Here is an 11,480-nt window from a genome sequence, read left to right as displayed (position 1 = left end):
TTCCTGCTGCTCTGGCTTGGGCGCTCCCTGGTCCCACTGCAGGCCTTTCTTTGGGGAGGAAGTTTTGGCTCAGGGCCTCTGGGGGGATCAGAGCCAGGGGCCTGCTGTGCTCTCAGCCTCCATTCTGCTGCTGGGTCCCGGTGTCTCGTGATGAGGAGGGGGCTGAAGATGGGCCAGGTCACGGGCTCAACTCAGGGGACTGGGGCCCCGAGGTTTTGGGGGTGGCTGTGACATTGAGGGGCAGGGCTTGGCCGGAGCACTCCGTGTTCTCTGGGGCCTGTCCCTTCCCGCAGCCAGGGCAACGTCGGCGGCAGCAGTCCAGGCTGGGTACCACAGCCATGTAGAGCAGCGGGTGTATGCAGATGGCCAGGGGAACGAGGCCCCGTGTTACCTGGTGGGCCACGTACGTCCTCCAGCCCAGCGCCGCCTTAGCCTGGGCCACACTTGCAAAGCCTGGGCAGAGGGCTCTCCAGCGCTGCCGGGCATACACGTTGAGCACCCCCGTGACGTAGTAGGGCACGTAGGAACTAGTGTAGAGGGCAATGCCACTGGCCACCAGCACCATCACGCGCAGCTTGTTGGCCGCTGTCATGCCGTGGCTCTGCTGCACGGCCTGCCCGAGGGCACCGTAGGCCACCAGGCTGAGCAGAAGCGGCAGGCCGCAGCCCAGAGCCACGAGCGCCAGGCTGTAGACCCTGTAGGCCTCAAGCTGCTTGTCATCCGCTGTCCCCAGGCACTTGATGCAGGCCTCAGGCCTGTCCACAGTGCACTTGCCTTCCTGCTGTGGCCCACTCAGGTGGGAGAAGCTGAGCATGGGTGCGGCCAGCAGGGCCGCCAGTGCCCAGCCAGCAGCGCTGACAGCCCAGGCGTGCTTGGGCCGCAGTTGGCTGTGGGTGAAGAAGGGGTGGGCAACGCCCAGGTAGCGGTTGAGGCTGATGCAGGTGATGAAGATGACGCTGCCCAGCAGGTTGCAGGTGAAAAGGAAGCGCTCCAGGCGGCAGGCAGTCTCCCCATAGCTCCAGTGTTTGGGTGGGTGGAAGTAGGCGGCCAGGGGGGGCAGCGTCAGGGCGTAGAGCAGGTCGCTGACTGCCAGCTGGGCTGAGAAGATCACGGCTGGGCGCCAGGGGCGATGCTCCCGGGTACAGAAGCGGCACAGGGCCAGGCTGTTGCCAGCCAAGGCCACCAGAAACACAGCCACCAGCACGGGCCACAGAAAGTCTTCCTGGAAGCCGCTGAGGATGTGGTCAGCAGCCGCTGAGAAGTTGGCTGGGCAGTGTGTGGGACCTGGGGCAGAGAGCGTTGCTGCATCAGCCCTGTCCCTGACCATGGCTCCCGCCGCCTTCAGAGTCAGAAACACTGCGGCACCCACACCGGCTGTGCGCCAGGAGCCCTTTGCGGGGCATACTCCGCTGAGTACTTTTCCACACCACGGCTCCTTCGTACAGAGGGAATCTGTACAAAGAGGCCCAGAGGCCCAGAGCGGTTAGAAGCAAAGAGTTCTTCATTCAGCCCCTCTCTGTGTCCCGCACCATCAAGAACCAGAAGAAGCAAGAACCAGGGACGTGGGCTTCCCTGGTGGCGCAGTGGTTAAGAATCCACCTGCCGATGCAGGGGACACAGGTTCGAGACCTGGTCCGGGGAGATCCCACATGCCGCTGAACAACTAAGCCTGTGCACCACAACTACTGAGCCTGTGCTCTAGAGCCCGCGAGCCACAGCTATTGAAGCCCACGCGCCTAGAGCCCGTGCTCTGCAACAAGAGAAGCCACCGCAATGAGAAGCCCGCCCACCGCAACGAAGAGTGGCCCCCACTCGCCACAACTAGAGAGAGCCCACGCGCAGCGATGAAGACCCGACGCAGCCGAATAAATAACAATAAAAGTAAAGGAAAAGAACCAGGGACGCATGTAACCTGGCGGTGACCAACCAGAGCCACCGGGGCCTGGGGTGGAGGAGCAGGAGCCCAGGGGAGTGTCCCACCCACTACACAACCCCCAGTCCGATCTGTCAGTCTGTCACCCCCTTAGTGTCACCCAAGTCCAGCCCCCACCATCTACCTGTTGGCTGCACTCCGGTCTCCCTGCTCTGGCCCTCACCCATCTGTTCTCTCACATCCTCCAAAGGGCACCTGAGACAGGTCACATCCCTATCCTCCCAGCCCTCCCCGGCTTCCTCCTCACATGGAGGAAAAGCCAGCGTTCACCTTTTCGCACAAGGCCCTGCAGGAGCTATCCCTCCCACCCCACTGGCTCTCTCATTTCCCACTCCCAGCTCCCTGTGACCATAGTGTCCTCGCTGTTCCTTAAGGCACAGCCTGCCTCAGGGTCTTTGCACTGGCTGAGTCACGGGCAACAGGCATCCTTAAGGCTGTCCCACTCACCTCCTCCTGGTCTGGTCCTGAGAGAGGACCTGAGATCACCCTAACATGTGACTGCACCCTTGGTCCCCTACCCTTATTTTTTTGCCACAGCTTGTCACTCCATCTGATCACTGTAAGAAAAATCCACAGAATGTTCCCTCCTGAGGGTGGGGCAGTGCCCTGCTACTGGCTTCCCAGTGCCCAGAACAGCACCTGGGACTGAGCAGTGCGGGGGGAAGCTGAGCTCTGTACTTGACCCTTCACACGCCCCACTCAGCCTCAACTTTCCAACCTGAGAATTGGCCTGTTCCCAGTTGGTCCAGCAGGCTGGCCAGGAGCTCTGTGCCAGGTGCACGTACCCCTTCCCTGACCCGGTCAGCTACCCCACTCTCACTTCTGCCTTCCTATCCCATCCCTCCGCCCTGGGAGGAAGTCGGTCCAGACGTGACTCTAAACCCCTTCTCCCCTCTGCCTTCCAGGAGCCGGCCACCTCCACCCCCATGGCCCTGGATGTGTGCCTGGCTCAACCGACCCAGCAGTGCTGGCTCCTCACCTGAGGTGGTGGTGGCCGTGGCCTGCATGGCCTGCCTCTGGGTCTGCGGCCCGTGTGCTGTACTGCACACGGTCCTTTGCTGAGCTACCAGCAGTGCTGCCGGCCCCTCCCCTTCCCAGCAGCACCTCCTTCAGCCTGCAGAGCTGGTCTGTCTGGGCGCACGCCTCACTTCCACTCCCGGTTTCCTTCCTCATGACACCCAATCCTCCAGAGCTGGCCCATCTGCTTGTGGGGGCCCTTGGTAGGCTGGGGGAGGGGCCCAGGAACCCAAGGCACCAAAGCAGGGTCAAATCTTCCCGTCACCCTTGCCTGTGAAACAAGGCCCTGCACTGCCACTGCCCAGGGTCGGGGAAATGGGCCCAGGCTTCGGGCAGAAAGCAGGCCCCCCATTTCAAGCACAGACTAAGACTCATGAGAAATCAGTTTATTAGAGGGGGAGGTTAGGAAAACAGTTCTCCTTTATGAAAGGAAACCAAGGGCTGCACCTGGAGGCCCAGGAGGTGGGGAGCCCAGGGCAGCATTTCTCAGGCCCCAATCTGGGGCATTCCACCTGCCACCCAGGCTTGGCCTCAGGCTACTCTCTTAGGTGGCCACGGTCGGCCTCGCCTGTGGTCCCGGGCAGCCCCTCTGGGTCCCACCTTGGCCTGGGCCCCCGGGTGTCTGCCCTTGGCCTTTGGAGGCCTCTGGTCACTGCCTCTGTCAGGCTTCCGTTCCTTTACCCGTCGCTTCTTGCCTGGGGGCCCGGCAGGCCGCTTCCACTTGGCTGCCTTTGGGAACATGTCTGTGGGAAGAGACTGTGTCAGGGCCACCAGGGCACAGGGACAGTCAAGCCCATGGTGCCCAGCTACACTGACCCCTGCCTGCCACACACCCTCATCAGGCTCCTCGCCCACAGCCTGGCGGAAATACTCGGCCTCATCCTCCTCTTCCTCTTGCTGGCCGACCCCCTCTGCCTCTGCAGGGGCCCCGGGGTCCTCTGCATCGCTGTCCCCCTCGGCCTCTGCCTGTGCCCGCTTCATGCCCGCCAGGCTCTTCTTCCTGGAGGAGGAACACGGGTCAACGTGGCAGCCTGCGCCCAGGACCCCGCCTCACCCGCCTGGCAACCACACACTTGTGGGCCGCTCGCTGCTCTCGCTTGCGCTGAACGTTCTGGGTCTGCTGGTCCTGCCTCTGGGCCTTGAGCCGCAGCTTCTCCTCCTTGGCTGCCAGGATGGCCTGCAGTTCCTCCTCTGTTTTGTGCACTAAATGGGAAGAGACGGCCACTGAGGCCTTCACCAAGATCCAGGTGAGCCCCCCAGCACCTTGAGACCCACCTTCGATCAGGCCTCAGACCCCGGTGCCCCTCCAGCCCCGTCCTCACCAAAACTGTGGAACAGCACGTTCCCTTCTCCTACACCCTCCTGGATCTTGATGAGCTGCAGTGTCATCCGAGGCCCGATCTGGAGGCACGGGGGAGGGGGTTGGGGGAGTGTGTGTCAGTCCCTCCTTGAGACTGGGGGAAGCCACCGGGCCTGCCTGGGCGGGGCCTCACCTCGGTGAGCCGCACAGCGCTCTGCTGGGCCGGCATGTTGCCGCGCCCTGCCACGGCCTGGGGCAGCACAGTGATGTTGTGCTCGCCGTCCGGCTCCGCTTCACTCTCGGACAGCCCTGCGCCCCTGTGTGGGGCACACACGGGGCTCAGCAGGGGATCCCGGGCTCCTGGGACAGCTCTGGGGCCCGCTGGCGTGCGGTGGCCCCCCGCCCCACCCTGAGCCCTCCTCACGTGGCCAGCAGCTCACTGACGTCCTGCAAGCGACTCATGTTGGGGAACTTCTCCTGAAGAAGTTTCTTCATCCCACGACTTGCGCCCACAGGGACAACTCTGATGCTACTGCAGGGGTCAGGGCGAGGGAGAATGGGGTCAGGAGCCATGGGGTCGCGGGCCAGCTCCACCCCCCACCAACCCTTTCCACAGTCCATCGGAGTGTGTACTTTGAAACTAAGCAATCACAGAGGCTCAGCAGCAGTGCTGTCATCAGCCGCAGAGCGGGGCCACACCCGCCACCCCACCCCACCCCAGACTCACTAATGGCGGAAATCCAGCTCCTGGGAGTCAGGGTTGTAGTTGATGAGAAGGCAGCGCTTGATGGTGTTCAGGTTCACCTGGGAGGGAGAGAAGAGAAGGCACGGCACCACGTGAGCTGCACCCAGGCCTCACTGTGTGCTGGAGCCCATGCTAAGCCCCGGCTATGGCTGCACTCCTGAAACCTCACAGTAAAAGGGCACAGAGTGCTGACAGCACTGCAGGGATGGATGGGGCTGCAATTGGTGTCCATGGGCTACCTGGACGTTGGCTAGAAATCCCGCGTCCGAGGCCCACTGAGGCCGTCGACACCGGACTTCCTGGTGACTGGCATCTAACAAGGCTAATTTGAGAGCCACTGGTACCACGGATTAGAAGCAGGGGCTCTGCTGCCAGACAGATTTTAAAAATCCGGTCCTGCCTTCTTCTCCCTTGTATCTGACCTGAGACTACTGACTTCACCTCTGCCAGCCTCAGTTTCCCCCTCTGTAAAATGGAGCCACAATACACACTACTCTACTTAGACCAGCACTCAACATGCGTTTAGAAAATAAAGCACTATGGACATAGTTTTCCACCTGCCAGATGGGATGGCAGCTCATGGGGGAAGCCTCTTGTGCAGTGTCACAGAATGTTATGAGTGGGATTCGACCTCAGAACCCGGAGCTCTCAGCCTCAATGCTAGGAGGTGAAGACTGAGCAATCAACCCAAGGGCCTGTGTGTGGTAACTGTTGCCTGCCCCACCACCACGCCTGGCCCAGCCCACCTTGTGCACGTTGATGGAGGGGAACAGGTTCTGGAACATGGTGGCCATGAGCTTCACGTGCATGCCGTGGGGACCAAAGCTGTTGAGCACCAGGAGAGGAGGGTGGACAAACTGCTGCTCGTGCATGCGGTGACGTCGCAGCGAAGAAACCACATCACGCACCAAGGTGTACTGCAGGACAGGGTGACGAGTGGATAACTGCCAAGCACACGTGGCTGGGGCAATCCCCAAACCCAGCTCCTACCCCTCAGAGGCCTCATACCACCTCTAGTCCTTACCTTGTTGATCCGGAAGGTTAAGGTAGGGCCTCCCGGGAGGCGTATCAGCTTCTACAGAAAAAAAGGATCAGTGAGGGTCAAGGTGTCCAACTAGGGAGCAGGGGGAATGGGAACCTCTGCCCATCTCTTCAGAGCGTTTACTTTGAAGCCAGAATCACGGCAGCTCAGAGGCACAAGGGGTCATCATGAGAGCTGGGGGAGGAGGAGGGGGTGGGGGAGTGAGGGGTGAGAGCATCCACTCACAAAGTAGACACTGGTCTCCGTTTTGCTCAAGATCAGAAAGTGTGTGACCCCAAGGGGCCCAGCCACGGCCACACAATCTTTCAGAGAGTTTTTCTTTCGAATCTAGAAACGACAAAAAGAAAAAGCGATGATCACTGATATCCCCTTATTGAACAAAGCCTATATGCTTAAGCTGTTATGCCCTTTCTTGCATTTAATCCTCGGAAGAAGGGGGGAGGAGAGAAGAGTGGAATGCTCTTGGCCTCTAGAGACAGTCAGACTTGAATCTGAGCACCGCCTCTGTCCCTCGACAGCCAACTGAGGCCCAGATAGGTTAAGTAACTTGATCGAGGCCTTTGAGAGAAGCCAGCTTTGCTGATTCCAGAGTCCCCTCTTAACTACCAGCCCGAGGCACCCAGCCAAGCTGGGTGCGGTTCATCTGCTCGCCCTCGCTGCTGCCACTCAAAGCCCTGAGAGGCAGCCACGATGGTCCCCATAAGGGTTCCTTTCTCCAGCCAGGGAGACTGAGGCCTCGCGCGGTTTCGAGGATGGAGCCATCCCCGCAGAAGACGGGGCCCACGGCGGGTGGAGATGGGCTGGGCGATGCAGACCTGCAGGCGGGTGGCGGTGAGCGGCTCCATGACCCGCCGCAAGTCCAGGCTGAGCTGTCGGACGCTGCGACCCGCGCGGCCCCGAGCGAACACGAAAGAGTGCGGCTGTGCGGCATAGGCCTCGAGGTTGCGGAGGTGCGCCTGGGCGCGCGCCCGCTTCTGGTGCCGGGACTGCGGGGTCGAGAGGCAAGAGGTGAGCACTGCGGCCACCGCCTGTACCCCACCCGCGCTGCCCGCTTTCCCGGCCGCCACGCCTCACCCGCCCCGACTGCCCCATGCCACCGTCTCGAGGACTCTTCTGCGGGCTGCTTCCGGCGCCGCACAGCTCACTTCCGGCGCCGGCGAGGCGACTACGTGAGGCGCCGCTGCCTGATGACGTCACCACATGGGCTTGCGCACCAGGTCGCGGGAAACCTCGGAGGGGTTGCTATGGAGACACCTGGTGCCTGTTTCTGTGGAAACCGGGGGGGGGGGCACGGTTCGAAATGAGCCATGGATTCGAATCCTGCCTCGGCCATTTCCACCAGCTGTGCGATTTTGAGGCACACGTTCTCCACTCCAAGGCTCCTAAAGTATCCCAAAGTGAGGATGATCATCATTTCCTCTCTGACCCGCGAATTAAGAGAGATGATGTATGCACAGTACTTGGCACACTGGCGCCAGGCACTTGGGGGCCCGAAAAGGGGATAGCACCTTGGCAGTTACTCATTTAGGCCCCAGGTCCTGAGGACCAGCTGTCCCCCGCGGGGGCCCTGTCTGCGGATGGGCTGAGTGATGGAAATTCCACATCACCTTCTGGAAATTCAGAGCAAGGCGGCAGCTTCGTGAATAATTCACCCCCTCCCAGTTTCTGCTCAAAGCCCCAGCCTTGGCCTCAGGCCTCTGGCTTCTTCCCCAGAACCTTCGGGTAGGGGCAAGAGATCCCCCAACATCTCTCTCCCTGTTCCATCTGTCTCTGTCTCCCTCTCCCCAGCTTTGAACTTGCCAAAAATTGTCTCCTTCATCATCTGTAAGTTTCCATCTTTCTCCTCTCTCTGTCTGTCCCTATCCCCATTTCTCTCTTCTCATCTCTATCCCCATCTCCCATCTCTCTCCCGATCTCCCAGACGTTTCTCCTTCTCTGTCTCTCTGACTCTCTCTCCCTCCTGTCATCCCCTCTCCTTGACTTAGGAGGTTTCTTCTCTCTCTGCTGCCAGTGGGGGAAACTGGAGGGGGCCCAGCGTGGGGGGTGGGGGGCGCCAGCCCAGGCCGGGAGCCCAGCCTGGCAGCCTCTCTCAGATCTGGGACGACCATTTCCTCCTTCAGCCCGGGAGGCCACTCGGGTTATGAGTTCAGGACTGTAGGAAATGGGAGGAGACTGCTAGTCGGGGAGGCCTTCTTACAAGTCGGAGACCCTAGCCTGGTGGGGGCTCTACGTGAGTCACTTTGTTCTGTCTGTTTTCGGCCCTGCAGGACCTGACCTGTGTGAGGATGTGAGAGTGTGTGTGGGAGATAAATGGAAACTTGCGCTGGGCTGTGGGCGGGTATCAGGGGCTCGCCGTGTGCCTGGTTTGTGTCTCTGCGCTTGCCAGTGTGTGACCATGTGTACCTGGGTGTGTACATGCCTGATGCAGATTTACAGACACGCTCAGCCCATGGGGTATTTTCCTTTAAGTCGTGGCGTGGGCGTGTGTGACCGCATTTTGTTTTTAGTTTTTGTTGTTGTTTTTTAAATTAATTAATTTATTTTTGGCTGCGTTGGGTCTTCGTTGCTGCTTGTGGGCTTTCTCTAGTTGCGGTGAGGGGGGGCTACTCTTTGTTGTGTTTCGCGGGCTTCTCATGGTGGTGGCTTCTCTTTGTTGCGGAGCACGGGCTCTAGGTGCACGGGCTTTAGTAGTTGTGGCACACGGGCTCAGTAGCTGTGGCTCGCGGGCTCTAGAGCACAGGCTCAGTAGTTGTGGCACACGGGCTTAGTTGCTCCACGGCATGTGGGATCTTCCTGGACCAGGGATCGAACCCGTGTCCTATGCATTGGCAGGTGGATTATTATTATTATTAATTAATTAATTTTTGGCTGCGTTGGGTCTTCATTGCTGCACGCAGGATTTCTCTAGTTGCAGCGAGTGGGAGCTACTCTTTGTTGCAGTGAGCGGGCTTCTCATTGTGATGGCTTCTCTTGTTGCAGAGCACGGGCTCTAGGTGCGCGGGCTTCAGTAGCTGTGGCTCAAGGGCTCTAGAGCGCAGGCTCACTAGTTGTGGCGCATGGGCTTAGTTGCTCCGTGGCATGTGGGATCTTCCTGGACCAGGGCTCGAACCCATGTCCCCAGCATTGGCAGGCGGATTCTTAACCACTACACCACCAGGGAAGTCCTGTGACCGCATTTTGAACACATAGTTGCTTCCTAAATCTGTGCTATTTCCAGTTGTGTCTTTTTTTTTTTGACTGCACCACGAGGCTTGTGGGATCTTAGTTACCAGACTAGGGATCAAACCTGGGCCCCAGCAGTGAAAGCGCTGAGTCCTAACGACTGGACCCCCAGGGAATTCCCTCCAGGTATGTTGTTGTAATTGTCTGTGCTGGGAAAATCCACGGACACACACACACACACACACACACACACACACACAGATTCCATCTGTCTATCTTTGCTGCTTTGTGCAGTGGTTTGCATGTCTCATTGGGTATCCGTGTGTGTCTTTGTGCTCTACTGTTATGTGCACACACAGAGGTGTGTGTGTGACTGTTGTGGTATATGTGTGTGAGTTCTGGAGCCATGTTACCTGGGCCGAATCCCATTGCCGATCCTTTCTTTGGCTGTGTGACCACAGGCAAGTTGCTCACCCTCTCTGAGGCTCCGTTCTCTGCTGTAAAATGTGGCTACATACAGAAACCAGTTCTGGTTGCTAGGATTAAATGAGATACAAAATGTAGAGTTTAGAGTCATGCCTGACAGGCAGCAGGTGCCACTGATATTCGCTACTGTTGTTCTCTGTGGGGTGTGTGTGTGTGTGTGTGTGTGTGTGTGTGTGTCTGTGTGTTTGTGTCTGCCTGTCTATGTCTGAGGCTGGGATCCACCCAGCCTCCCTGGGCCTGCAGCCTCCCACGCTCTGTGCTGTGCTGTGGGGGGAACGTCCAGGGCACTGAACTGTGTTATCAGCCTCTGGTGGCCTGGGCAGGAGGGTCTGGCAATTCTGCCTCAGTTCTCACATGGGAAATGCTAAATATTTACAGTTGGAGCTCCTGGGCTCAGCATCACCGCTCTAGTCCCAGGCTCTGGGTGGTTACCAAGCCTCCTCCCTCCTGCTCTCCCACCAGCCTCTCCCCTTCTCCAGTTCAGAGGCCCTGCTGGACCCTCAGCTCCTCCTCGGACTTCTTGTGTCTGCTGCGGGCCTTGCTGAACTCAGGGTCTTGGTCGTGAGAGGTGAGAGCACGGGAGGGTGGGAGGGCAGGTGGAGGCTGAATCTGTCTGTTGGGAAACCTGGGCCTTGGCTTGGCTGGGGGACTCCCCAGACCTCCTCTTTACTCCAGGCTGAGATCCTGGAAGGCAGTGGATGTTACACACACCCCAGGTACAACGGGTTTGGTCCATCCCTGTTGTGGAGGGCCTGATGTCTTAGGGCGGGGGGTGGCAATGAGAGGACCCTGCTCTGCCCTTGGTAGCTAGTGCTTGGGGTGTGAGTACAGTAGTGAATATGCCTTTCTCCAGCACAGAACCCTCCATGATTCCCACATGACTCAGAGTAAAACCCCAAATCCTCCTCAAGGTTCACAAGGCCTTGCACACTTTGCCCCCATCACTTCCTCCTGCTCTCCGCCTCATTCATTCTGTTGCAGCCTTACAGGCTTCCCTGCTATTCCTTGGGCATATCAAGTAAGGTTCCACCTCAGGGCCTTTGCACTTGCTGTTCCCTCTGCCTGAATGCTCTTCCCTTTCTCTCTCTTCCTTCAGGTCTTCACTCAAGTGTCATCTTCTCAGTAAGGTCTGACTCCTCTATTTAAAATGCACCCCCAGCCCAGGTCTCCCACCCGCTTCCCTGTTTTTTTTACTAAGCACTTACCTCTGGCCTACCCACCATCTGTTTTCCCAGCCTGCTCCACAAGGGCAGGGGTTTTGTCTGTGTTGGTCACAGCTGTGTCCCCATCTCCTGGAACAGCTCCTGACACACAACAGGTGCTCAAGGAATGCTTGTAGAGTGTGTGAACAAGGCAATGTGTGTGACAATGAAGTCTGCAGGACATGCATCTGTGTGGCCACAAGGATGTGTGGGTTTGGAATATGGTGGATCTTGGCGCGGACAGGGCCAGCATGTGGACATGTGGAACATTTTCTTAATGTTGGCATGTGCACGTGGGAGGGATGTGTTTCCCCATCAGACAGCCTGCAAGTGTGTGAACCCCATGAATGAAGACAATGGAGGCCTGCATGTGGATCCTGGAGGGCCACGGGTTGGTGGCCACAAGTATACAGCTCACCTGTGGGAGCCAGGGAACACCTGGCGGGGGCGGGGCATGTGGGCAGACCCGGGGCATGTGGGTGTTGTGGGGTGTGTGTGACACCTGGCACTGTTTTAGGCGCTGCGGACAGAGCAGTGAACAAAACCCAGGCTCAGCCTCTGGGAGCTGATGTTTTGGTGGAGGAATTCAGATC

The 11,480-nt window shown here is 58.9% G+C and overlaps 2 protein-coding genes across 2 annotated transcripts; both read right to left on the bottom strand.

Moving 5' to 3' along the window:
- Positions 1 to 6: 6 nt before the first annotated feature.
- On the bottom strand, positions 7 to 2,940 carry P2RY11 (purinergic receptor P2Y11). Its single transcript, XM_007460648.1, has 2 exons — positions 2,913 to 2,940; positions 7 to 1,284 (listed from the first exon to the last, which is right to left on the bottom strand). Exons 1-2 carry the CDS (start codon positions 2,938 to 2,940, stop codon positions 179 to 181), a joined length of 1,134 nt encoding a protein of 377 aa, XP_007460710.1. The 3' UTR covers positions 7 to 178.
- A 377-nt stretch (positions 2,941 to 3,317) lies between these two features.
- Positions 3,318 to 7,182, bottom strand: PPAN (peter pan homolog). Its single transcript, XM_007460649.1, has 12 exons — positions 7,112 to 7,182; positions 6,853 to 7,023; positions 6,263 to 6,364; positions 6,020 to 6,070; positions 5,742 to 5,912; positions 4,978 to 5,054; positions 4,675 to 4,782; positions 4,444 to 4,567; positions 4,273 to 4,351; positions 4,024 to 4,153; positions 3,784 to 3,950; positions 3,318 to 3,693 (listed from the first exon to the last, which is right to left on the bottom strand). Exons 1-12 carry the CDS (start codon positions 7,127 to 7,129, stop codon positions 3,482 to 3,484), a joined length of 1,410 nt encoding a protein of 469 aa, XP_007460711.1. The 5' UTR covers positions 7,130 to 7,182; the 3' UTR covers positions 3,318 to 3,481.
- Between the last annotated feature and the right edge of the window lie 4,298 nt (positions 7,183 to 11,480).

Source organism: Lipotes vexillifer, unplaced genomic scaffold (genome assembly GCF_000442215.2).
Source record: "Lipotes vexillifer unplaced genomic scaffold, Lipotes_vexillifer_v1.1 scaffold1011, whole genome shotgun sequence".
Classification (NCBI taxonomy): domain Eukaryota; kingdom Metazoa; phylum Chordata; class Mammalia; order Artiodactyla; family Lipotidae; genus Lipotes; species Lipotes vexillifer.
This window is presented reverse-complemented; position numbering and strand designations above follow the sequence as displayed.

Excerpts from the sequence above, each read along its gene's own strand:
- P2RY11 (XM_007460648.1), bottom strand. The coding sequence starts at position 2,940 with ATGCAGGCCACGGCCACCACCACCTCAG. Across the intron at positions 1,285-2,912 it reads CACGGCCACCACCACCTCAG|GTCCCACACACTGCCCAGCC; the intron begins GTGAGGAGCCAG and ends TCTCTGCCCCAG.
- PPAN (XM_007460649.1), bottom strand. Across the intron at positions 6,365-6,852 it reads TCACCGCCACCCGCCTGCAG|ATTCGAAAGAAAAACTCTCT; the intron begins GTCTGCATCGCC and ends TGTCGTTTCTAG. Across the intron at positions 4,154-4,272 it reads CGTGCTGTTCCACAGTTTTG|TGCACAAAACAGAGGAGGAA; the intron begins GTGAGGACGGGG and ends CTTCCCATTTAG.